Below are 25,450 nucleotides of genomic sequence, written 5' to 3'. Positions count from 1 at the left end.
AATAGAATTTGAATTGCCAAGTTGAAGACAGGTAGACAGATTAAAGCCACACATGACATATCAGTATGTCCCAATTACCATAAGCATCTAACAAAGAATACAAAGGGTATCATAAGGCAAAATAAGCATGAAGACTGAAGTTTCTTCTTGGCTATAATGGAATAGCCTCTGCATGGCAAGAGCTGATGGTATACACTGAAAAAACAAAGACTACCTTATACAGGCTACTAATTGTGCAAATAAAGACATAGCCTAAGAGGCATGCACGTCTGCAAAATTGATTCTAGAAGGGTTTAAATTGGAGTGAAATAAACTACAGCTATAACTCAAATATAACCTAGTCCAAAATACCCTCTAGGTAAACTTCGGTAGGGAGAAACCTTCAGAAAGCTTTGACTAGTATTAGGTAGTAATATAGTCCCCAGGAGAAAAAAGCATTTCCAGAAATTTACATGCCCTACCTGAGTGCCCATACATGGTTGCAACACACTCGCCCGAATAGAAATCAAAAATGGAGAGGTTCTTGTCAGAACAACTGGTTGCAATATAAAGCCCAGAGGGATCCGTTTGCACCTGTTAAGGAAGTAAGAGAAGTGCAAAGATTTGTTGATGAAGTTCTTTCAAACTGCATGAAAATGGTCCAGAATTCCAAAAAACAGTCACAGTTGTTAACAGAATGAAATGCAAATAGCTCCACTGGACTTCAATTGAGTACCAGGCTGCCAGCATCACAGGACAAATTTCCAGTCTCAGTAAACCAGTAAAACAAACTGACTAACTAGAAAACTATTTCCAACCCAATCAGAGACTAAAGGTACTTACATTAAATGCCTTCATGACTCTGAAGGCACCATAACCAATACACAGGCCCATATCTCTCTTTCCTACCTCCTTCACAGTACTGGAGGGTCTTATTTTCTTTTACCATAAGGTTAAAACAAAAAAGAAAGTTTTAAAAAACATCAGAGCTGCCAGAGTTAAGTGATAACGGAGAACAATTATCTTTAAAGATGTGATCCAGTACCAGATCTGGAGGTTGGTGGCTTTGCATCAAACACTTCAGTAGGACTAAAGTCTACACCACATAGTAAATACAGCTGTTCTCAGCAAATGTCCTGCTTTATACTTTGTAGAACTTAGAGGAATTGAGAGCAAAAGTCTGTGTTTCTTTTAAGGAATTATTATATTTAAATAATGATAGGTTTCTTTGGCTAGGCAGTATCTTTGGCTTCGCATGTCACTGTTTGGGTTTCTACTTGCTAAATGTATGCAATGATCTCAGAACAACATGCCAAATAAGTTTAAATTCCAGAGACAATTATGATCCTTTTGTTATATAACTGTCCTAAAAATAAACAAAGCAATATTAAAAACAATTGATATTCCCCACTTGTGCTACACATGAAAGAAACAAATATTAAAAACAAAGAATCCAGCTTCAAGCAACATTTCAAGATTTGAGAACAAAAAAACATAATCAAGTATCTGAGTTTATAAAAGCTTCTCAGGAATTTAATAGACACAGAGAAAGAGAATTTATCTTCCTCTATAAAACAGAAGAGATGACATTGAACAAAGCTGTTTGCTTTCCCCTCCATTTTTTGACCCACAATTAATGATATTGATAGCCTGTGAAGCTGAACAGAAAAAGATACTTTAAAAACTATGAAAATTAATAGTGAAAATAAGCACAATGAAGAAGCTTGTTTGGTAACTGGAGAAATATTTTGGTTCTGTTAACTGGTCTTTCCCCTTTGAAGACAAGGATACAACTCTTGCATACCTCAGTGTACAAGCATCACTATTAGCACCAACCCTATAACAACACTTGTTTTACCAGGGGAAGGACAAAGTGGTAGATGCATGCATGCATGCTGCTCTGAAGCCTAGACATACTCAGCAGGTGTGAAACATGAAGAGACTACCTAAACAGTACTAGGGTTGTTCAGCACTATGAGGCCAAGAGAACATGAGATTTTTAAGGCAGATGCTGTTTAATTTCATCAACGTACAAAGCCACTTGTATTTGCCCTCTGGCAACAACACTTCTCAAACTCCAGTCAATAGTTGACTCCACCTTCAAAAACTGACAGCAACAATCAAGAAAGTCACAATGAGATATCTGAAGCAAAAATACAAGGACTAAAGTAAACAGACTGAATTATCTCCTGATGAATATTGTTGCAGTTCTGCTTGCTGCTACAGCATGACCCTGTGTCTCACTTCAGACAGGGGACAGGGAAGTTATGATCATCCACTGATTCTTCCTATTTTAGCCTGATGAAATCCAAACACTTTACCAGTCCTCCAGTCCTTAAGGACAGAGGTACAAGGAAGAAGAAGCAGGATAAGGAAAAGCAAAGTAGAGAGCAAGCAAGAAGGGTAAAAAAACAAAACAAAACAAACAGCATTATGTCCAGATTCATATATCATTTTCTGAACTCTAAGGTGCACTCAGAAGAGAAGGAAAAATAAAAAGGGAAGAAGAAAGAAAACAGCTTACTTTGATGAGGGTGCCATCTTCACCTTGGGATCCCTTGTACAGCTTCTTCTGCTTCCCACTGCTTATGTTGAAAACCCTGAGGGAAAAGTAAGACAACATCACGCATGTTAACCACGTACTGCTCTGTGGCTTTTGTCACCAGGAACCTTCACTCTTTCCTCTCCTCATGACAGACCTCACCCCTGGGAGCTGCAGCCTCTGCAAACTATAATCACCATTTAAATGTTTAAGAAACAATCAGTAAAGTAATGTAGAGGCCCAAGAATGGATGATTCAGTACCAAGTAGATTATCTGATTTAAAATTCAGGTTTGATTCTCAAGCTTTTGATCAAGAGTAAGTACAGTATCAGGGCACTGCAGAGGAGTCAAGTAAGAGGGAATGAACCTCGTGATACCTTGTAACAGCTAACCATTATATATCAGGAATGGCTGGTAACAAGCTCCATCCAGTTCCACCTCCTATAAAAATACCTGTGGTTTCTTCATACTAAAAGATGTAATGTTTGAGAGAGCAAAACTCTTTATTTACATAAGAATTCAAAAAACAAATGACATTTAGCAGTAGCACAAAATTATGTCCAGAACTCTAAGCATCTCACCCAGACACAACAGAAGACACACAACTACAGGGAGTCTGTAGAAGCAGACAGATTGACAAATGGATTAAAAGGGAACAGAGAATGGACTTCACTTGTAAAAAGACAGTCACATCTAGCTCAGTTTTAGGTTCCTTCAGTCCCACCTACTTTATAGGACCTCACAGCTTCTTACTAGACGTATTTTTAAAAGCAAAAATGACCACAGTACAGAAGTTCTTGTCCCACAGCTCAGTGGTGTGCTTGCCAAGGAAGGCACACTTTCACTCTCCAGTAGAAAGACTCTGTTCTGCAGAGCAATGTAGTGAAAAGCCAAGAGCCCAATGGACATTTCTGCATATCTACACTTTGACCCCTTGCTGATAAAAGAAACAACCTCACTGAGTTTGAGGTGAGACCTCAGATCATGGCGCTGCAGCAAAGAACCAAGGAACAATGATGGCACTGGAACTGCCTTGATCATTCATGATTGCAACAATATTTTCAAGACAAGAACTGAACCAACCTGATGTTACGATCCTGACAGCCAATAGCTGCGTATTTCCAGCTGGGGTCCACATCCATGTCATACAGAGTGGTCTTCCTAACAATGTGATGCGTTCGGGTAAACTGAACTCCTTCCCCTGTCTAAGCATATGGGTAAAATGCTATGTCAAAATTAAGTAGTTAACTAATTATTAAAAACTTCTAAATACAGATGAGCCTTATAACACAGATAGCATAAACCCTTCCCACTAACGAGGTCTGCTGGGAGCAGTGTAGCAAACTCCTCTCTCCAGCCCACACTCTTTCACCACTCTCCACAGTATCTGAGACAGCAGAAAAAAAATAGATATCCTAACAGCTCTCTACTTTGCATATCGCTGAGAGAGGTCAGGCTCATGGCAGCTTCATGCTTCACAGAAATAGTTCTCTGAATGTAATCTCTTGTACTGAGACAGAGTGTGAGACAGTGAGACTGAAACAGCAACAAGCTCTTGCATAAACTCTGCTATCACTCTTTCAATTAGTTCCTTTGTGGTGAGATTATTAAAAAAAAAAAACTGAAAAAACAATACATAAAGCTGCAATAATGTTACCTTCTGCGCAGTGCGGAAATAGATGCTCTTGTCTGCACCACAGCTTATCATTCGCACTTTCCCATCATTGGCTAGAACAAAAATGAAGGAGCTGATCAAAACATGAATACAAATACAAGGTGAAAGAAATGCTTCAATTTATATCACTGCTCTTTTATTCCAGTCCTAATTAACTAAAACTGGCTCCTACATTAGCAATAAGGATGCTGCAGCAATATAGAAGGCCGTTTTAAGGGACTGAATTTGTTAATACTCCAAGTGCACGAGTTCTCAATACAGAGATCTTACATAACAGATTAGGATGTAATTGTCTTCTCTCCCAGTAACATGCTAGCATTCTTATTCTTTATGTGCCATAACACTTTGTGGCAATACGATAAGAAAAAAGTAGGTTACACTCAGTATAAGCTGCAAATGGACAACAGGGCACATTCCAGTCATCAAACTCAGTCACATATTTCTTGCTGCCTTTTCTTATTTAAGGGTGAAGATTTTTTCTTCCCTTAGCACACCAATCCATTCCTTCATCAAAGCAACATCTCAGTGGAATGAAAATGTATCCAATATCACACAAGACCACTTGAACAGCAAGTTAGAGCAAGGCTGCATTTAGTTATAAAACTGCACAATGGCCTTAGCCACCAGGTCTACGAGTGCATTTCCCCGTCTCCTGGGAGTTCAGCTCACTGCATTCAAAGCCAACTCACCAAAAAGACAGAGCCATCAGAGGACTTTGGCTGGCTTTAGAGTTACTTGAGAAAAAGCTTGAAAGATCCTCAGCAGAAGTTCCCTGAAGTTATTCTATGAAGCTTCAGCAAGGCCCCCATTCTTCACACAGAAGCTACTTTTAAGCTCAGGTTCTCATCCTTGAACCCCAACTAAACATTAGTGCAATCGCACTGCAGCCACACCTATGCCTGGCCACGTACCCTACTGATCCAAATCCTGACCCTCACATTCATTTCCTGATTTGTACTCAAACCTGCCTTGCAGCTATAGGCTTGCTTGGAAGCCACTTTACTGTGATCAGCCTTACTGTCTCCTCCAGACTGACTCTGGACTTGCTGACTCGTTTTCCTGACTTGATCTTGGATTTGCCTTATCACTATAGATTTGTCCAGTGATCTGAATTGCTGGCTTAATGTAGTTACTGTCACTGAACTCTGACTGCTTCACCTTGCTTAGGTTCTGTGGACTTTCCCATTGTCACTGATATCACTACCCCTGCCTGCCTTCCAGTCACCCTTGGCTACCAGCACCTCTGGTAACCAACTCCAGTTGCTCTTTAACAATAGCACACCAAAACACACTAATGTTTTGGAGCACCAGTAGTAAGGGTGCTGGGGATACAGCATGCTCCGTTCCATAAATGCAAAGTCTCACACTGGTTTGCAGTGACAGATCCATTCATGACCAATTAATCTCAAAATATTTTTTATGACTTTTAGTGCTTTTCAGAGGATGACTGTTCCACAGTTCTCCTCACTAAGGACAGGACATAACCATCTGACACTAGTCACAGAGAATAAATCACTATAGAAAATAGATTTCCAAATAAATGCTTGAGGCTTCAATCAGGAGAGGCTTCAATGCTTAAGGCTTTAATCACTTTTTTATGAAGGAGGAAAAAAGGATGGGGAAGTAAAAGAGAAAAGAAGGCACTTCTGTTAGGACGAAAGCTACAGGAGATGACAAAAAAGTAGCTGTATCTTTAGCCTGGTCTAGCCTAGTATTTAAGTAGATAAGTTGACTTCAAAGTCATAGTGAGACAATAGGACAGCAGCAGAGCTCAAGTCCAGCTTTGGAGAGAGACAGTGGGTATCTACCTGCAAACTTCACAGAAGTGATGGAAGAAGAATGTTCATCCAGGGTCTGCTGCAGGCTGTAGTCCTTTCCAGCATCCAAGACATGAATCAATCTATCCCGACTGGCTGAGGCTAAGAGCTTTAACCCTTTAAGAAAGCCAAGAAGAGGGTAAGACCATTACTGAAAATCCATTTTCTCTTCCAGTCAGCATTTTACAACAGTTTCTTCTTAAGTCATCTAAGGGACATGACATTATACTACAGTGAATTGCATGGATGGACACAAAGAAATGCCCTCAGATTTCACACAACAACAGAAAGAACAAGTTTAAATCTCAGCCTACAGTACCCCAAGGAAGAGTAGAAAGGAGATGTATTTTTCAAAGTCTGGTTCTGCTGGCCCAGTAGAGGAAAATAATTGCATTTACCTGTGTCAGGTTTGGAGTACTCCAGGCATAGAATCTCAGAGTCATGAGCTTCTACCTTCAGCATTTCCTGCAGAGACTGCAATTCATATATCCTAAGACATAATATGACTGATTTCAGTATGTCAATAAAACCAGCAAGATCTGGGTTTGAGTCTCATGCCTATCCAGCTCTCATCCCGTGCAAGAAGTTCCATGGGATTACCTGAGAGTGCCTATCCTGTCCCCCGAGGCCAGGTGCTCCCCACTGGGACTCACACAGACAGTGCGTATCCCCACCTTTGTGTCCATCACTTGTGTATCAGCTTTGTCTGCACTTCCCCCTGAGTTGTAATCTGTATCCAGAAGTACTTGAGTGTTGTCATCTACATAAATGATTTTCATCAAGTCCTGGGTAAACAACAAACCAGAAAAATATTAATTAGTTACAAAATATTAATTTTGTAATATTAATTAATATTAATAATAATATTAATTATAATATTATTATAATATTAATATAATTAATATTAATAATATTATTAATTAATTAATATTTGTAATATTAATTAATATCCTTACAAATGGACAACATAAAAGCTTCAATGGCAGTAATTCTGTAAATGGTGACATCTTTCAGCTAAAAGCAACAGTCCCTCAGGGCCATTTTAGACAAACTATCTTTACATATGCTTTATGCTTCTTCACTTTCATATATTTTATTAAACATTTGCTCTACTTACAGAGAAGCCTTCATTGAGTTAGACATCTAAAGAAGTTTGAGTCTTAACTTGGGAATACTTGCATATTAAAAAAGAACAATCCTGAGGGCAATGAGGAGATCAAACCCTGGGATCTTACATTGCTCAGGATGTTGCGGTGCAAGGCGGTGCCATGAATGTTGGAGCTCTCAGTGTTCCACAGACGAATGGTGTTGTCAGAGGAGCACGTGATGAAAGAACCAGGAGGGAGGCATGACTGATTGCTGTCCTTCACCTCAGGATACATCTAAGGGCAGGTAAAATCAACCTCTGAATGTGATTGCCCTGCGCCGGCATCACCAGCAGCAAATTTCATAACAAAATTAAATCAAAGAGCTGTCCTCTCTACATTCTGGAACAGCAGGAGACAGACAGAAATCCTCCTAAGGAAAATGTGACCCCAAACTAGAGTTTCACATTCACTTCAAATGTTATCAAGATTATATACACACTTCCCTGAATGTAGAAGCCTGCAATAAGTCAGCACCTTTTGTTTCTAATGATTCAAAAGCTATGCAAAAATGTTACACTGTTGTTTCAGAATTTCAAGTACTATTGTGGATTTATAAACCAGGAGGAAAGAAGAGATGTAATTAGCCAATATACAAGAAGAGCTCTCAACCTCTTCCCACTTTCTTTCCACTTTTCTCTTTCCTGATCACTGTCAGGATATATACCATCATACCAATTGCACTGTTTCCTATATCTCCTAGCCTTTCCTATGTCCATTCAAGGGAAGTCAACCAGATAAAATGGAAGGCAATAACCACTTGAGAGACTAATGCAGGAAGTACTGGTAAATGGGTTAATGAGGATCAGAGCTGAGACCTTACTAGTTTAATTCCTCTGACTTCGGAGCACTTGCTCACCACAGCCCTCAAGCAGCTTTTTTGAGGTCAGCAGTAAACTCTTGGGCACTTGTGAAAGAGGCCCCTCCATCCAGCTCTGTATAGTTCAATCCCTTCTCTGACTTCTCATCTTTTAGTAGCAAGATTTAGTAGCAAGATGCAGTAACACGCTGCATCTAAAGCATTAGGTCCACAATGGCAGTGCAGCCAAAGAACTGCCTCCAGCTCCAACACAAGCCCCATAATAACCACAGTAATCACAGAAGGAGAGCTGGATCAATTCTTTCTCTCTGCATTCAGTGTTTACATTTAAGTTTGGTAGTTCTTAAGATTACTTCCCCAGCCACAACTTGCAACCCAAGACTTGTACCTGCAGACAACATTCCCCATCTATTTTTACCTCAACATTCCACACGCAGGACGAGTGATACAAAGCAGAGTAGACCTTGCCCACTTTCTTCGGGTCTTTGACATCCCATACATACAGGCTGTGGTCATTGTATACACAGGAAAGCCACTGGTTGGTGGGGTCAAAGGTCAAGGCAATTGTGTCTGGATACTTCGCATCAGCTGTACCGGAGAAAAGACGACTGTGCAAGGAGAGAAGAGGCTGGTTAACTTGTGCTCTCCTGGAGTTCAAGCAAGGAGGTCAAGAACAGGAGTGCAGATTCACTGCAGGGATCTGCTAAGTACACTGTTGCTCATATATGCAGAAAGAACAGTTGGCTGGGAAGACCTGTCTGCTGAACAAGCGAAGTCCCAAGGAAAGCCAGGAAGTCCCATAGCAAAAGTCATTCTCCTCACCACACAACCCAGAGTCCCACCACAGACAGGCATTTCACTCTCCCTGAAGGATCACCAAAGAGGATACTTAATCATCACTGGAGGTTATCATCATTTACCAGTACGTAATCAAGTAGCAAGTCCAAGTCAAGCAACCCCAAAAGAAAGGGAGGGAGGATCATCTTTTGGTGGGTGCTATTTTTTGTTTATTGACTGCAGAAACTGCTCCTGTACAGCAATGAAGGGGAAGAGTGCCACATTCAAAACATAGCACATCAGCACAACGGACAAAGAATGATTCATTTCAGTTGCCACGTATCTGTTATGCTTCCCTTTCACCCCTGCCCCACACAAAAGCTACTTAGGGCTGCTTGGAACACTCATGAGATGGGAAACTGAAGACAGCAACCCCTTCTAGGCAGGCAAGCAAACTCAAATACTGAGGAATTCAGCAGAATAAGGAAATGCACCCTTTACCATGTCACAACAAGATCATGCCACATGAACCCCCTGTCTCCTCAACAGAATTCTATTAACTCCTGCTGCCATGCACATAGAGAAGAAGCTATCTCCCCAGTCCCTCAGTGATGCTGACAATATTGAGTAAGGTAATTATAGCCAGATTGACGGGGTATTGACAATAGGTAATTGAAAAGGACTGAGGAAGACGCAAGAATAAGGGCCAAAATGCATCTAGTACAACAAACAATTGGAGACCTGCTACTGCAAGTAGCTTTGAGGTCTGGAGGAGCGCAGCACAAATCCTATCAAAAAAAATAAAGTCATGAATACAGCTATGGGCAGCTGCAATCAACTAAAAGGTGGCTCTGGCATCCACAGGAATATAAAGAGTCCTGTATTTTCAAGCCTCTTTGGAAGTAATAAAAAAATTAAGATTACAGTTTACTCTAAGAATGCATGTTTAAAAAATCACATGAACATTTCAGCTTGACTGATGATGAGAGCAGCAGACAGCACTTTTAAAAGGTCTGTGCATGCAATCACTTGGTTTAGCACTACCAAAAGATGACAAACCTTGAACTGAGATAGATCTCTTTCTAGCTCAATTATTGGACCTACCTCCACATCTCACCGACCCCCTAAAGGAGAGCTACACAGTGCACAATTTGAAATTTTTCCTCAAGTTACCAATAAGTTTAGAGGAAATCTGTTGAGAAAAAAAATTGTTTCTCTCTCCAAATATCCAGTAGAATGATGGCTGGATTCAAATACCCTCAGATTTCCTTCCCTACTAGTGGAAAAGGCAAAAGCAAAAGACTGGGAAATTATCCATCTATCTCAGAAGGTCAGAAACTGAGAGACAGGGCAGAAGATACTGATGCAAGGGAAAAAAAACCAAGACAACAGTGTACAAGATAGAGAGAAGAAAGACCAAGAGCAACAGTAAAAGACTGCAGGGAAGCCTTTGAAATAATATTTCATGAGAGCCTGGGCTCTCTGTTAATATAAGGAAGCTGCTACAGAGGAGAGTCTTCAACCTTCTCCAGTGATAAGCAAAGGATGTTCCATGGCACAGAACAAATTAAGCTAGGCACAGCATCCCATATGCTCTCTGCCTGCCTGCTCACAGCAAACAATGCCAAAAGGCTGCCAGATAAATCCGAGCAATCCCAGGGAGAAGAGGAGTAAGATATTCTGTGTGAACCAGCAAACAGCTTTGGGCTGCAGCCCAGCCATGCCAGGCAAGGCTGTTACAATTCTGGAGGGATACTGCCACATACTGCCTATTTTAGTCCATAAAAAGAGCGCTCAGCAGATGGCAAAAGCCTGGGGAACAGTTTTAACCCATACAAGCCTTCCTTGCCCCCCTCCGCCCTCTCCACAGTACCTGGCTTCAGTCACACTCGCGATGTCTGTTCCTAAAAAATGCGGCTTCGGCAGCGTGGTGACAAAGTGAAGGTTCAGAGGGTTAAAAATCCGCACGGTGCCATCAGCGCAGCCACAGAAGATGTAATCATGATTCACAGAGATGCAGTTTGCCACAGTAGTCTGTGGAGGACATAGCACACAAGGCTCGTGAGCAATGCGCTCTCACTTCTAAGGTCACCAAACATACAATAGAATGAACAGCAAATTGACAGACAAAGGAACTATGGTTAGAGAAGTGAAATGAACTTGAACCCCAGGAGTAAGGAAAATCCTAAAAATCCACGTTTCTTTTCTGAAGAGCTTCCACTTCAGCCTTGTTCTGAACACTGCTTTTTATCCTCTGTGACATTCACCACTGCTGGCAGGCAAAGCAGCAACTCACCCTGTACTACTGCACCGATACATTACCTGTCCAAGAAGTCAAGAAAGAAAAATAAAATCAATTCTCCCCCCTTCCAATGGGATCTGTACAAATGGCAGAAAATGGTAAAAATGGACTGTGGTGATAAGGGGATGAGTTCAATGCAAAATTGTTCGCCAACTTACTGTGAAGCTGTCTGTATTCTGAGCAAGAGTGAAAGGCAGAGTTTAGAGAAGAAAAAGGAAAGAAAAGAAGAGGCATTTCACTTGAGAGAAAGTATGCAAAGATTTTGTCTTGGTTTTAATACACTGGATCCTTTTGAGGTGAACATCTTACAATCAACATGAATGAAAATACACCCTCTAAAATTCTTAACTATGGGCTCACTGGTTTAGAATAGCCAAATCCACTACCTACTACCTAGAAAACCAAGAATTGAGATGCACAAGACAGGTTAGACACTGCAGAGAAAGCAGAAATTAGACTCCTACTAAGACTACTTCTTACACATGAAAACCCAGGAGGGACAACACAGGGGTTGCCAAAGCTACTCCAAGACATTGCTTTTCCAGAAGGCAGTAGCTGTAAGACAGACTTGAGAATGAAAGACCTTTAATGATTAATAAAATCTCTTTGCCAAGAAGCAATGCCATTTTTGTCTGGCTTTCCAACCAGTGTAAGTCACAAAGTGGCAGAGGCTCAGTGACTTTTACTGCTAGTGGCCAGCTTGTGCTATCCGAGTGCTCTTCCTGTCCCGCTGATCCTGCTCTGCTTCAGCCAGCATGAATATTACACAACAGGCAAACGTAAAACTCACCCTCAGCTCCACCCATTTGTCTAACAGCCTTTTTTCATTGAATTCACACAGCAGGCCTGAAGATGTGATACAGAAAGTGCTGTCAGCTTTTTTGCCTCTTCCACATGCCACGTCTGCAAAGAAGTTGTTCCTCAGTTCTCCAAGCAATCCCGAGCGACCTAGTAAGGGGACTGTGGCATTGACCTATCAATAACAATATAGGTTGTTAGAAACAGTGAGGCACTCTAGGAAGACAGACCTGTTGTTTTTTTTTAAAGAAACAAACAAACAAAAAAAAGAACATCAAGCCTTAAGTACTGAAAGGCTTCAAAGAAAGAGAACTGCAAAAAGCCTACGAGGATATGCAGTGACATGCTTTACCTGCTGTGGACCCACTGGTTGCATGCTACGAGGATCACCAGTATTAACAATTCAGTGGGACACAACATGATTAAGGCCACCAAAAAAGGGCTTCCAAACACATGACCCCAGAGACAGCATATCAACAACAGGAATAACCACCTTTTCATGATCAATCTGCAATTTATACCAAATGTCAACCAGTAGTCCAAGCATGAAAAAGGAATGTCTGTTCATGTGCACTCAGAAGAATGAGCATGTATTGATTCCTGTTCCCTAGGTTAAACACTTTTGTTGACAGTTCACAAAATACATTCGCAAGATGCTCAGGACCAACATCAAACAGCCTTCCCTACTTCTGTGCTGCAAGGATATCAATAGCTGCAGCTCTTTTCTAGCCTTTTTTTCTCCTTTCATACATTTGACTATATATAACAAGCAAAATGCTGTACAGCTCCAACAGCCATAGCCCTACCTCAGCACAGGGTAAAACAAGCTGCCTTTGCAGCATGCATTTGCTACCAGTCTACAGAAAGATAAAAACATGATAGCCAGGGACCTGGAGCTGTTCTTGGAGGTCTTTTTCAACCTCTTCCATGATTCTATGATTCTAGCAAAATCAAAGAATTCCCAGTTACCACAGCTTACTGAGACAAAAATCCACCCTGCCATAAGATGGAAGTACTTGTAAGCTTGGCCCTTAATGGCCTTTTTCTTACCTTGGAGGTCTTGCTGTCATCCAAGTACCAGAACTTGATGTGCCGATTTCCAGCAGTGACAAAGTAACTGCAGTCCTCTGAGAATGACACAGCTGTCACTTTACTTGAGACTTTGTTGGCTGCCACTACAATGTTTTTCTGGAAACACAATCATTTAGATAGCTTAATTTTTATATTCCAATTACAGGTACATATTCACAACTGTAGCAGCACTATTCAACACTATTCACTTCTGAATACAACTTCCCCAGAGGAAGCTGAGAGCACTGATTTGGCAGATAGAACAATTTACATTTACATTCAATTCCCTCTTTCACATCGACTGGGACTGAGAACATACCAGCAGTCCTGCACTACTGCCTGCAGGAACTTGTTGTTTGAGTCTTGATATGCTAATTGCACAATCACAGGGAGCTCAGAGCAAATCCATTTCCCTGTATAAACAGGAAGACAGGCCATAAAACAGCACAAGGAGTTCTCCCAGCCTACAAGCAGTAATGTGGGCAAACCACTCAAGCTGGGAAACAGGTATTTTCTGTTAGGAAAACAGCACTTGTTTCTTCACAAATTCTCTCTTCTTCTTCGAGACAGGAAGCTTTATATGAAATAATCATGTCTGTACTGCAAAATACAAATCAAAACCTGCTGCACTTCTCTATGCACCTCAAAAAGTCAAAGAACTTGGGAAAGGGAGAACACAGTAGGAACAGACACTGTCTAAGCAGAAGAGTCAGATGACAGGAGTTCCCTGTCCCCAAAGACTACCCCTTCATTTATCTCCTCCTCACCTTTTCCCAATGATTAGAAGAGTGAATTAAAAAGTTTTCTCCTCTGTCTGTGGTGGGTTCTCAGTGCTGCAGCACACAGCTGACAAAAGTTTGCCATTTATGACTACCGCTTTTAGGAAGAGGCTGTTTTGTTTTTTATATATAAGCAGCACACACAAACATTTTCTAAAGAATAAGACACTATTTTTCTTTCCACAGATTGTTGCCCCAACATAATGGCAGACATTTGGCCTACAGTAGCTTTCACCCACCATGCTTTCTCTAAGCTCCTGTTCCAAATCATCAACAAATGAATTGAAGTATTAAAAACCCCAAAACAGTGAAAAAAAATGAGCCAAGTGCATCCACTTCACCAAGAATCACTGGCTGAAGAAAGTTTCTTTCCTGAATCTCATGAATTGTTTTTTTTAAACAAGCCTTTAAGAAAGCACAAGACTTTGTCAAGGCTTCAAAGTTCAGGCTCCTCTGACAGGACAGCAAGATGTCACACGTCTCCAAGTATAGAGAATACTCCTTCAATGAAGTGATTTAGACCACCCCTAAGGGATTGGAGCTCTGTCATGCTCCAAACTTGTCTGCATCTATGAATGTCAAAAAGATAATAATAATAAAATAGAGGCTGGAAGCAAGATGGAACCGTTACTGTCCTCTCCTTTTTATTTAACAACATTGTTGTCTACCCAACCTCCTGGAGAACTTACCTTCCATGACCACACATTGACTATCATGTCATGTTGGTACCCCACAGACACAATGTACTTGGAGCTGGGAGAGAATGCCACACAGGCCACCCCATACTTGTGCTCCTGGAGCTCCGCCACCTGGGTTCGTTCAGCCACATCCCACACCCGAACAGCTGGCATGTGCCCGCTCTGGAGGGGACAGCAACAGAGAACAGTAAATGTAACTTCTGAGGTGGGTTCTCACAGGTTCAAGAACACATGTGGGGAGGGAGGCTTAGAAAAAGATGTCCATATGCCAGAATTGCAGGGGAGTGAGATGTGAGATTAGACTTGAGTTCCTGCAAATCTTTAAGCCCATACTGAGACTGCCAACCAAATGAGAATACATCTGAACAGGTGTCTGAAGCATATTAAAAGTTAGGGTACGTCTCCTGCTTCACTCTTTTTCCTACTCTCCTCAGAAAATGGACAAAGACTGTAACACTACTTTTCATGCACATCCCTGATGTCTGCAATGGGAATTCGCAGCCAGTTTCTGAAGAGAATTACATGACACTGCATCTCTGGACTCAGTGAACTGCCTAATGCAATGCGGACATCAGAGACCTCAAATCAGGTCATGACGTGAATGTTCATATTAATTATCATACATCGTTTTAGGAAGGCAAATGGGAGACTAACACTATCATTTCTGTCTCAAAGGTAACAAACACACATGAATGCAAGCTGGCAGAATGTACATTAGGTAGTGATAAAGACACTGAGGTAACAGACCATCTTGTGCTTTTCACACTTGTTCTCAAGAGAAAGAAAAACTCACAGACTTCAGAAATACCAATTCAGCAACTTCTTCCAGACAATTCAATTTTTTTCTTTATCTGTTATTAAACCAAAATAAAACAAGCAGCAGCAGATCAGCTGAAACATTGGCCAAGAATATGTCTGATGAGCAAACCCTACTACAGAACCTATTTGTTATTTCACATTGCAATCTGCCAAACCAGTAGCTTGCAAGATAATATTTCCATGGCAACGAGGCAAAATGGTACCTTTTCTGAACATGGCTAAGTCATCTGATTGTGTGGGAGAGGCAACTTTTATGACAAGAAAGAGAAATGAAAGCTTTAATAACTCAGAACTGTGAGTGTTTAATTGCCTTGTCCAAAAGCTTTGCCAAGTGACTGTGTGCAGCCTAGAGAAGTGCTATGGTTGGATTTTGCTGTATTTGTTACAGTTCTTTCTCCTGCAAGGCAGAGCTCAGGTCTCAAGGCAGCTGTCAAGATGTTACAGTGAGATAAATCAGTTGCTCTTCCAAGCAATTACTGCACTTAAACACATACATACATGTTTATACATATATATATATATATATACACACACACATACATACTTCTCAACATCTTAGAATATACTTAGAAACTTTAACAAATTGAATTCATATTCAGTCACATAACAAACGCTCACCAAAAGCAAGCTCTGTATGCCTCCCATACATGAGGAATTTATGCCACCATGGGAAGAAAGTTAAAAATATATGAAATATAAAGTATTCAGAAGACATTTGATGCATATGGCAGGCCAAGGGCCTTCCTGAAAATCCAGTCATGCAGGAAGTTGAACTGTAACAAGGCAGTATTAACACAAGGCTGTTAAAAGCCAGTTTGACAAAGTGAATTCAGTAAGCATTTCCCTGTGGGACTTCCCATAGAACAAAGTAAGAAGAGACTGCTACACCAGCAGGGGACACTACTCCACCAAATAATAACTCAAATGGGAGGCATGTGGGAGGATACCAAAAAGAGAAATGGTCTTACAACAGGGTGAGACATGTTTTGTAGCAAGGGGGAGGGGATTTTTCCCTAGTAAAAGTGTCAAGCTGAAAAGTTTAGGTTGTCAGTAAGAAAAATACTCAATTCATTTTTCATTTCTTTTCCTACCACACATGAAAAAATAGAGTAGCAAAGGTACAAAAAACAAGATTTTTATTTCCTTATGCATACAAAGAAGAAAATTTCATATAAATGTACAATACTGTTATATTTTTATCCTAAGACTTCAAGAGTATAAGGAGGCACCAAGAACATACTACAGTATAGAAGCTCTGATGGAAAATCTTGGGAGGGTGGGGGGGTGCTGGAGAGGTGTCAAGGCAATCTCTGTCCTGAAACACTAAAGGTTTCATCCTTGGCCCAGCTGTGGAGCCACCCAGTGACATGAGAGCTGCCATTGCAATGAATGCTCTAGGGACCTCTGGAGTGCACAGCCACCTTCTTGACAGCTTGAACACAGAGCTGTGATATATTTCTCTCTGTAGCTGAGACTCAGGAGGGGACCTGTTTCACACATGCTTGCTCCCCATGTCTTAAAGAGGCACAGACTAGTGGTAAACTACCATTAATCTCAAAAAAGAGCAAACTGAGCCCAACCCTAAGAAAGACAGTCAACATGTCTGTAGATTTCTAACATCCAGCAGTTCCAAATTCATGACACACAGTCCATGTCTTGAGCTTCTAATGCACAACAGACATGCAGTGCAGTTATCCACATTCCCCCCTTTAGGCATGTTTGAAAAGAAGAAGCAATCGTCACCTCCAGTCAAACATACAGTGCCAAACCACAGGCACTCAGATCTTCTGTCACTATTCCAAAAGCTCCAGTCCATACGTACTTTTTACTTTTTGCACACCACAGTTCAGCTTATCCTTGTCCTAAACTGTTTGATATTAAGGGCCATCCAAGCACTTTTCACTGTGCTAGAGTATAGCCACACTGCGTGTGTCCTCTCACTTACTTTCAGTCTACCTTCAGCCCACACAAGCTACTGCAGAAGATGCATCCCCTAACGTAATGAAAAAAGCACACTAAAAACCTGCCAGCAAGACCATCCAGAGCTGCCCATAACCTGATCATTCCTTCAAGGGATGCAACGTTTTACCTTCAAGGGATAAGTTTCTCTGGGCAAAGGCTGTTATTCACTGGCTTGTTTTTTCTAACACTCTGCCACGCTTCAAAACGGGCTAGACAAGGTGTGCCTCTCTTCTCTCCCACTTACCTCTCCTGTAACCAAATATTTTCCATCTGGAGAGAAAGCGAGTGCTGTAATTGTTTTCCTAAAACAGAGAAAATGACACTGAGAAACATTTCCAACAAATGATTTCATTTCAATACATCATGATTGGGGAGTAGGCTGGGACAAACTGGAAAGAGGCTCAAATCACACGTACTAGCCTGACACAATAGTTCTGCTTTACCAGAAGTCTTAACACTTGCCCTGGGGATCCCCTGGTGCCCAAATCTCTAGCAGTATGCCTGCAACACTGGACATGCTCCAAATGTTGGTTCACCCCCATACTCACACCTTTATTCCAGACACAGGACTGGTATGAGTCCTAACTCCCTTACTGAGGCCATAGTTTCACATGAAGAAAAAAAAAAACATACAGATACCAAGGAGTTCTTGCAAGCCTAACAGTTCCTCATGGGGCCGCAAAATTTATGAGCTGTTGCCTCATCAATAACAGCACCCCACATGAGAAGGAGGCAGAGTTAAGCCAGCAGGCAGGCTCTCCCCAAGGCAACTCTCACGGAGGGGATTAGCTGGGAGCAATAGAAGTCCCTATACTTTACTCAAGCCATAAAAACCTTGAAATCTACCTCCCACAGAGAGCCAAGTCATCTTGAAACTTTACTCACCTGGAACTGTTTAGAATATGGTGTTGCTTATTTTTTCTAGGGTTGAACAGCACAACAACACACCTAGACGGAAGAAACAGAAGAAAAAAAGTTTGCATATGTGTATCTACGTAGAAGAACAAAGAGCTGTGCTTGCTGGGAGAGCAGCAGTGTACACAGCCTCAGAAAGATGGTCCATCCCCTCACTTCACAGGCTGAGCTTTGGCTACTCAGGAAATGCAAAAGGAGAATTGCAAATTTCTCTCATAAGGAGGCGTGTGTGTGCTAGTATCATAAAAATTACCCTTCTTGCATCTGAAAGCCATAAGCCTCTGATTGCTCATGCTGGAAAGAAAGGTTAATGATGAGTCTATGTGATTGCTGTAAGAGATTAAGTCCCCTGCCGTAAAAACAACCGTCTGTACCAACTACCAACCCAGTATGTCTAGAGCAGAACAAAAATGTGATTTTCCAACAAGGATGAAGAAAATAGGTAATTTCTAGAAAATCTCAGCATTGAGGAGTTAAATTCTTGTACCTTGCCCATGCCACAGGACAGAAAGTTGTTGAGCACAGCATGAGAGGTGGCTGGCAGTTAAGAAATGAAAAACCACAGTGTCAAAATCTATTAACCCAAAAGACATAACTGAATAAACAATTTGCTTAGGAGCTGTATAGAAATCTCTCAGAAATACAAGCTGCAGAAGTAAGTAGCAAATTCTGCTAATCAATGTAATTGTCACCATCAGGAGCAAATAAATCAGTCACAGACTGAGAGGGGAGTGACTGAGAAAAGGCCCCAGTTCCCCATGAATCTGTCCAGCAGACGTGGTGCTTCAACCTACCACAAGCAGCATGCAACATTTCCAGGTCCTGCATCTTCTCCACTCCACATAAACACTGACAGTTTCAAAAATCCTCATATAACAGCATTTGTTTGGTAGAAGAGAGCAGTAGCCATTGGTTACATCAAATAATAAAAAAAAAAAAAAAAAAAAACCCAAACCCCCCAAAAAACCACCACCACCACCATGGTGGTGCACCAAGGGCCCTTCCTGCTTGCTCCTGAAAGCATAAAAGGAAAGAAAAATTGGCCTCAGGCAGAACAGCAATTGCTCTAATGACTTTGTGCCCTATCTCTCACTTCATCTCAAAACAGAAATCAGAAATCTAAAACAGAAAGGGTTTTGTCTCTCACTGTTGACATACAATGCCAATGCTCAGACTCCTGGCTCCTCCTTCACAGCCATGCTAGCAGAGCACTGCTGGATATCCAAGCTCCACGGTCAGCAGCAGTCACTACCAGGGACGGCACTTACCTACTATCACACTGGGTTTCACCCACATGTGCTAGGCCACAAGCATCACCCACAGGAAAAATGCACAGGATAGACAAGTAGCACAGTTGGTCCAAAGTGGACAAGACGACAAAAGCACGGGAACAGTATCCCAATGTAGGCAGCAAACAAGCAGCACAGCTTGACACCATGCTGTCCAGGGCCCTGTCTGTGCTCCCAGCAGTACTTGGTGCTCACTGTGCTGTCAGCCCAGGTTTGGCAGGGTCTCACCTCTGCCATCTCTGCAGAGGCTTGCTTCTCTTTCCCTGGGCCAGGCAACTCCCCCTTTACATGGACTAGCAGGGCAGCCTTCCAGAAGCAACGTACATTTTGAAATGACAAAGAGAATAGGAAGGAGTACTGACACACCAAGGCTTTGAACTCACAGTCCCTGGTGGAAGCAGTCATACTCCATTAACTGCACTAGTTCAAAGCAGACCCAGTCAGATGTTACCAAAGCTTTAACCTCCAAGTCACCAGCCATTCACAAGAAATGTCCCAGATTGGACTGCTCTACACTTCCTCCCATCATTCTCTATTCATGCCCCATGCAGAAGGCCAAGGCAATAAAGGCATCAAGCTTTCTTAACAGTGAAGGCTAGCAGCCATAACCAGAAATATGATCTTGTGCAAGAATGTGGAAGAGGAAATAAGGAATCTGTTCAGACTGAGATTGATCCTTCCACACTTTTTATCCTGGGGAACCAATCTGGAATTTCAAGTTAAAGCTATGCTATTAATTTCTGAAGGATTACTGTAAAGAAGCAGGTGGTTTGTGATTCATTAACAAGCCCAGTGAGGTTAAGCCTTGTAAATCATGAGATATGGAATAGGAAGATAGCAGATGTATCTGTCTAATCTCAAATCTCCAGCTAATCAGAAAAGCAAAGTAAAACTCCACTACGTGAAGTTTGATAGGTTTAATGGACTAAAATACTGTTGGATTGTTGACAATGATGAATTTTACTAAAAATAAGCTTCAAAGAAAACAGTAGAAAGAATAAAGGAAAGACTCAACATCCTGGAAAAGAATTTCCTATATATTCTGAAGAAGAAAGTGACTTCAGAGAACTGAAGCCAGTCTAAAAACACAGGAAAAATGTGAAAAACAAACCATGGTCTTCAAATCAGGCAAGTAAACAAATGACTTCCTAGTGTAGTGAGCCACTAAAGTCCAGTTCTTTACCATTAGTAACTTCCAGAACAGAGCCTTTGGCCTCTCACAGTTAAGAATTTTAGTTCAGCTGAGCTGCAGAATTGGTAGTCTCCCTGTGAGCCTGCCTTCCTTTCTTCTTCTTGGCTCCCAGTGATGTCCAGATCTCCAGTGGCAACGTAAGGGCCACCCACCTCAACACCAAGGAGAACTGACAAATTACTACATGAGTCTCGCAGGTTAGAGTCCCACAGCAGCAGTCACAAACATGGATATTTTAACTCAGTCTTAAGAAACACCTATGCTCACTGAGTCGGACTCATAATGAATAAACTCTAGAAAGAGGAGGAAAAAAGAATTTTAGAAATAAGATTATCTCTGTACTAGTCTGCAAGTATTGACTAACGCCACAAAAAGGTATCTTTAACCTACAGACTTACTGAAAAAAAGATTGCACATGCTTATCTGGAGCTGTAAACTAGACTTGCTCATCAGTTATGGACTCATATGCCAATTAAGTCATTTGGGTAGGCTAAAGTGGTCTTTTCAACTTGCTTTCTTCCACGAGCTGCTATCCAACAAAAACCACCCCACTGCTGTGCTTTCCACCATCACCCTCCTGTCTGCCGCACACAAGAGCAGTAAAGCTCCAGCTAACGCTAGAGATACCTCATGTACCAGGATGGGAGGCCATAAGCCACAGATCTCACAGCAAGACACAAGTACTGTCTAGGGAGCAAGTACTGTCTAGGAGCACCTACCTTTGACAAATCGCCCCCTCCCAAAATGCCTGGCAAGGTGTGTAGTTGTCTCCACTCCAGAGAGCACATCGTCTCAAAGAGCAGATGTTAACCGCTTTCACCACTTTAACCTCCGCAAGTGCTCAGGGCACCTCAGTGCCTGTTCACACACTTGGCAGTTCACAGCCCCAGAGTAGTTCCTCCACCTCACAATAGCTAAAAAGTCATTCTTCAGCAGGACCTGCAGCAGTTCCCAAACAATGGAGCTGACAGCTCATGAGTACTCTGGGTATGCTTTGTTTCAGCAAAGTAACTTGGTGTAGCAAAATAAAAGGAATGAGGACAAGGAATAGTCAAGACCATTGAACCACCTATTCTACACTTCCTCCAATTTCATTATGGCTGCCAAGCTCTCAGGAGACTCAAAGTACCTACTCCTTTCTATTCAGATCAGCTTTAATCTTAGTTAAAATAATAAAAACTACTACCATGGAAAATTAACTGCATACAAGAGCATACAGTCATCTATCCATCCTACCCCCCTCTTTCTACAGTTTTATAAGACTTCATTCAGCATCTCAGAGACAAGAGAGGTGCAAAGGACACAAGTGAAGAGAGCACTGCTCTTTTTGTTCCTAGCTTCCAACTGCGGATGCAGGCCGAGTAAAGTGCTCCAAACATTCACTTCCATAATGGTCATATCACCACTTCCCAAATAGAACCTGTCAAAACAAATTCAAGTTCAATGCATATTTGTCTGAAGAGAACTTTTTAAATGCTGGTGCCAACATGAAAACTGTCACCAGCTCTAAAAGCACTTGATCTGGGACCTAAACAAATACCCACCATGATGCACACTAGCTGTTCAAAGGACAGTGCTGCTAGCAACCTTGTTCCAGCACGAACTCCACTACCTTCTCTGCAGCTGCACACACTGATGACAACATCACCTTTTTATGCACTAGTACAGTCTGATTTCCAAGACATTTATAGAAGCTGTTCATTGCCGTATAGATTACTGTTGTACAAACCATCTATCCAGCCAGCTAAGATCAAGTGTCCTGCTTGTTTGTACATTGGCTCCTCAAGAGGCCACTGACAATTGCATACATATTTAAAGGTTTATTCCTAGGTCTATGACGTCACTCACAACCTTCAAGTAACACCTTCCTGATGCAAGCAGCTTTTAAAGACAAATGGCTGTGAAATCTCTCCCAGGTCTCCTGTTCCTCGTGGAGCAAGCACTCAGCAGTTACAAAGGCCAGAACTGGCTATCACAGACGTCATGTCATGGGTTTTTGCAGCATCAGGAAGGCCACTTGGATCAGCCAATAAAAAAGCAGGGAAAGGTTCCTTGCAGAGGTTTCTAAACCTCCTTGAAAGCACAAACCCTATCTTACACATGCGCAACCATGCACCACATATGCAGATAAAAGCAACCTGGTGTTGCTTCAAAGGAGGAAAGGAGAAAGGAAATGTCTGAACAGTTCCCACTGGCTCCAGAGAAAAAATACATATATATGTATGTATTAAATGTATATATATCTCTCTCTATATATAAAAGAAGCAATTTCCATAAGCTAAATATAGAAGCAGCAATGAAGAGGAATTGGACGTCAGTATCACATTTACATGAAGTATATGACTCACTAAGCAGCAGTGGATCACTCCATGCCCTTTCCTCCTCATTTCCTCCCTGTTATTTCTGTCTCTCCTCCTCACAGTTCCACTCTTATTCTTCCCCAAATCCTAGTTTGCAAACATTTTACTCTTTTCTCATTGTCCCCTTGTTTCCCTGCACATCCCACTAGTCACATCCTTCTTCAGCAAGCTAGTGTCAAAAACATCTCTGCAGAAGTGAGCTTTCTTCCTTCCTTTGTCTGTAGGACACCCACCTCTCCGAGAGGATCAGAAAAATCAGAAATATATGACAGAATGATAGTATTGTGATAGTGATATGATGGTATTCCTTTCCCAAGTTATTCATCAACCCACTGCTGCCATATCTTGCAGGACACAGAACTGGAGCTGGAGTTCAAGGATCAAATCGTCTCTTCAAAAGTATGTAGCCTATGCTGTAAAGGGAATGCCGTGTGGAGGAAAAGCTCCATGAAGCTGACAAAACAAATTCTGGCCTTTCCCACAAGCAGCGTCTTTCCGCAATGCTGCAAGAATAAAAGAAAAGAGCAAACAATCCCATTCCTTCAAAATTGGTCCATTTCTCAATTTCTGGCTCAGCCTCTGTTCCCTTCCCTAAAGTCATTCAAATGAGACTGCAACAGCTTCCTACGCACAAAATGCATGAAAAAGAAAACAAGCATTGATAAGAACAAAATCTTTTTTTTTCTTTTTTTTTCTTTTTTTTAAACATTGCACTGGTTGCCAAGGGAAGCTTGATCAGAGTGAAGCAGTATCTACAAAAGCTGGTGTTAATTTTCTATGTGGCAACTCTTTCTGTCAAAAAGCTGCTTTAATTTACAGCCAGGACTGGGTGCCGGTTAACAGTGATGAGAGAGGATGTGCACTTTGGCTATGTAACTGAATAGGTATTTTCATTCAGGTTATATTAATTGTGTTCTGAGAAGAAAGGTGTATGTGTTGAAAGGTTAAGATCTGGGTATCGCTGCCTAAGAATAAAAGCCTTCAGAACTCTCTGCACCAAACCATAACTAAGAAGGCTGGAAGGGTGGGAATCAGATGCAGAGAAATTCATACTTCAGGAACAAATACACATTAATGGAAAGACAAACAAGAAATCCACTGTAAAAAAGAAAATGATCAATATATTTAAGTGTCTCTAGGCTAACAGAGTAGGAATTTCTGGTTGCCAACCAGGAACACAGATGTTCTGCTTAAGAGGCTAGGTGATACCCCAAATCTGCAGGATTGGGAGCAAAAATACAGGGCAAAACAGGCTCTGCTCCAAAAAACACACAAATGGCAGCACCAGATCAAACTTAAGTCCAGTATCTTGCCTCTAATAGTAGAGGAATGCACAGGCCTGGGGAAGAAAATAGCAGATTGTAAAGACACCTTCTAGACTCTTTCAGCCTCCAGAAACTTAACTTTCAGAGTTACCTTAAGGCAGTGGGAGAAATATTTCTGTTTTTAAGCTCTTGCCAACCAGCACCAGAGCTTCATTCAAACTGAGCTTTAGCCAGCTAGCTCTCACCTGCATAGCAGTCTCTTACGCGTTTAGACCAATCTGTAAAAATTTAAGAGTTTCACAACTTTAGACTTCTCCTTTTCAGAATCCCCGAGAGAAACTAGAAGTTACTGGAGGGGGCTTCAACACAGTAATGGATCCAAAAAAGCAGTGGGCTCACTATGTCTTCCCCTGCCACAGAGTCACCACAGGGCATTTCCCTCCAGTTTTTCCATGCCTAAAAGCAGCAGGAAATCTTAGGGAAACCTGGTTGCACCAACCCACATGAAGAGGAAAAACCACACAGTAAATTTGGTCTGCAAGGCAAAGCAGGATTGTCAAGAAGGATTTGTAAGGATAACCCCTCAAAGGGACAATGGCAGCCTCTGCTTCTCCACCACTCAACCTGTGCTGAACTCACACTGTTCATTTCTGATAGGCCAGACAAGCCTGGTATGAGGGAACACAAGATGAAGGAGCCTAATAGCCTCTCTTTGTCCAGCATCATTTGCCTTGCATAACCACAGGATAGCGCTCTGATTACTGTCCTCAGCTGAGGCAGGGTAATGCTGGAGACAGCTCACTTCCCAGTCATCCTTCAGTGCACCAAGATAAAAGAACAAAGAATGCAAGAGAACAACTTCTGCAACATCAAATACTGCAGCCTCAAAATGCTCGCGCACAAAAATCAGGGCCTGTATGATCTGATGGCCTGCACAGAAATAGGCCACTACTTTGTTCACCACCTGGCAAAGATGCTGTCACCTCACCTCAACAGGGGCCTGGTCAGCCTACATGCACAGGCTGTGCTGCAGGGAAGGAGACAGAGCTTAGTCCTTCTCACAGTGCCAGTACTAATTCGTGCTGTACTTGGCTAGCAGCTTAGGCTATCCCAAGGTTTGTTTTTAAAATACAGAGCAGAAGGAAGAAGAGTTTTAAGACTGGCACCCTTTAATTGTTCAAGCTTAAGTGCAGGATGATAGTTCAGGAAAACAAAGTCATATTTGTCATCCCACAAGATGGGTG

The 25,450-nt window shown here is 41.7% G+C and overlaps 1 protein-coding gene across 2 annotated transcripts in view; it reads right to left on the bottom strand.

Moving 5' to 3' along the window:
- MAPKBP1 (mitogen-activated protein kinase binding protein 1) overlaps positions 1 to 25,450 on the bottom strand; it is a 92,537-nt gene that overhangs the window by 25,644 nt on the left and 41,443 nt on the right. For both annotated transcript variants that reach the window (XM_042814043.1, XM_042814044.1), the window contains exons 4-18: positions 18,071 to 18,133; positions 17,430 to 17,487; positions 14,396 to 14,566; positions 12,907 to 13,044; positions 11,849 to 12,031; positions 10,630 to 10,790; positions 8,398 to 8,587; positions 7,250 to 7,396; positions 6,615 to 6,799; positions 6,413 to 6,504; positions 6,006 to 6,131; positions 4,180 to 4,250; positions 3,606 to 3,727; positions 2,504 to 2,579; positions 462 to 573 (exon numbers count right to left, since the gene is read on the bottom strand). In XM_042814043.1, the coding sequence (XP_042669977.1) occupies positions 462 to 573; positions 2,504 to 2,579; positions 3,606 to 3,727; positions 4,180 to 4,250; positions 6,006 to 6,131; positions 6,413 to 6,504; positions 6,615 to 6,799; positions 7,250 to 7,396; positions 8,398 to 8,587; positions 10,630 to 10,790; positions 11,849 to 12,031; positions 12,907 to 13,044; positions 14,396 to 14,566; positions 17,430 to 17,487; positions 18,071 to 18,133 (1,895 nt within the window). The remainder of the gene's footprint in view (positions 1 to 461; positions 574 to 2,503; positions 2,580 to 3,605; positions 3,728 to 4,179; positions 4,251 to 6,005; positions 6,132 to 6,412; positions 6,505 to 6,614; positions 6,800 to 7,249; positions 7,397 to 8,397; positions 8,588 to 10,629; positions 10,791 to 11,848; positions 12,032 to 12,906; positions 13,045 to 14,395; positions 14,567 to 17,429; positions 17,488 to 18,070; positions 18,134 to 25,450) is intronic.

Source organism: Centrocercus urophasianus, unplaced genomic scaffold (genome assembly GCF_019232065.1).
Source record: "Centrocercus urophasianus isolate 14NV4802_14NV808 unplaced genomic scaffold, USGS_Curo_1.0 seq_14, whole genome shotgun sequence".
NCBI classification, from domain to species: Eukaryota; Metazoa; Chordata; class Aves; order Galliformes; family Phasianidae; genus Centrocercus; species Centrocercus urophasianus.
The sequence above is the reverse complement of the archived record's forward strand: the minus strand, read 5'-3'. Positions and strand labels throughout refer to the sequence as shown.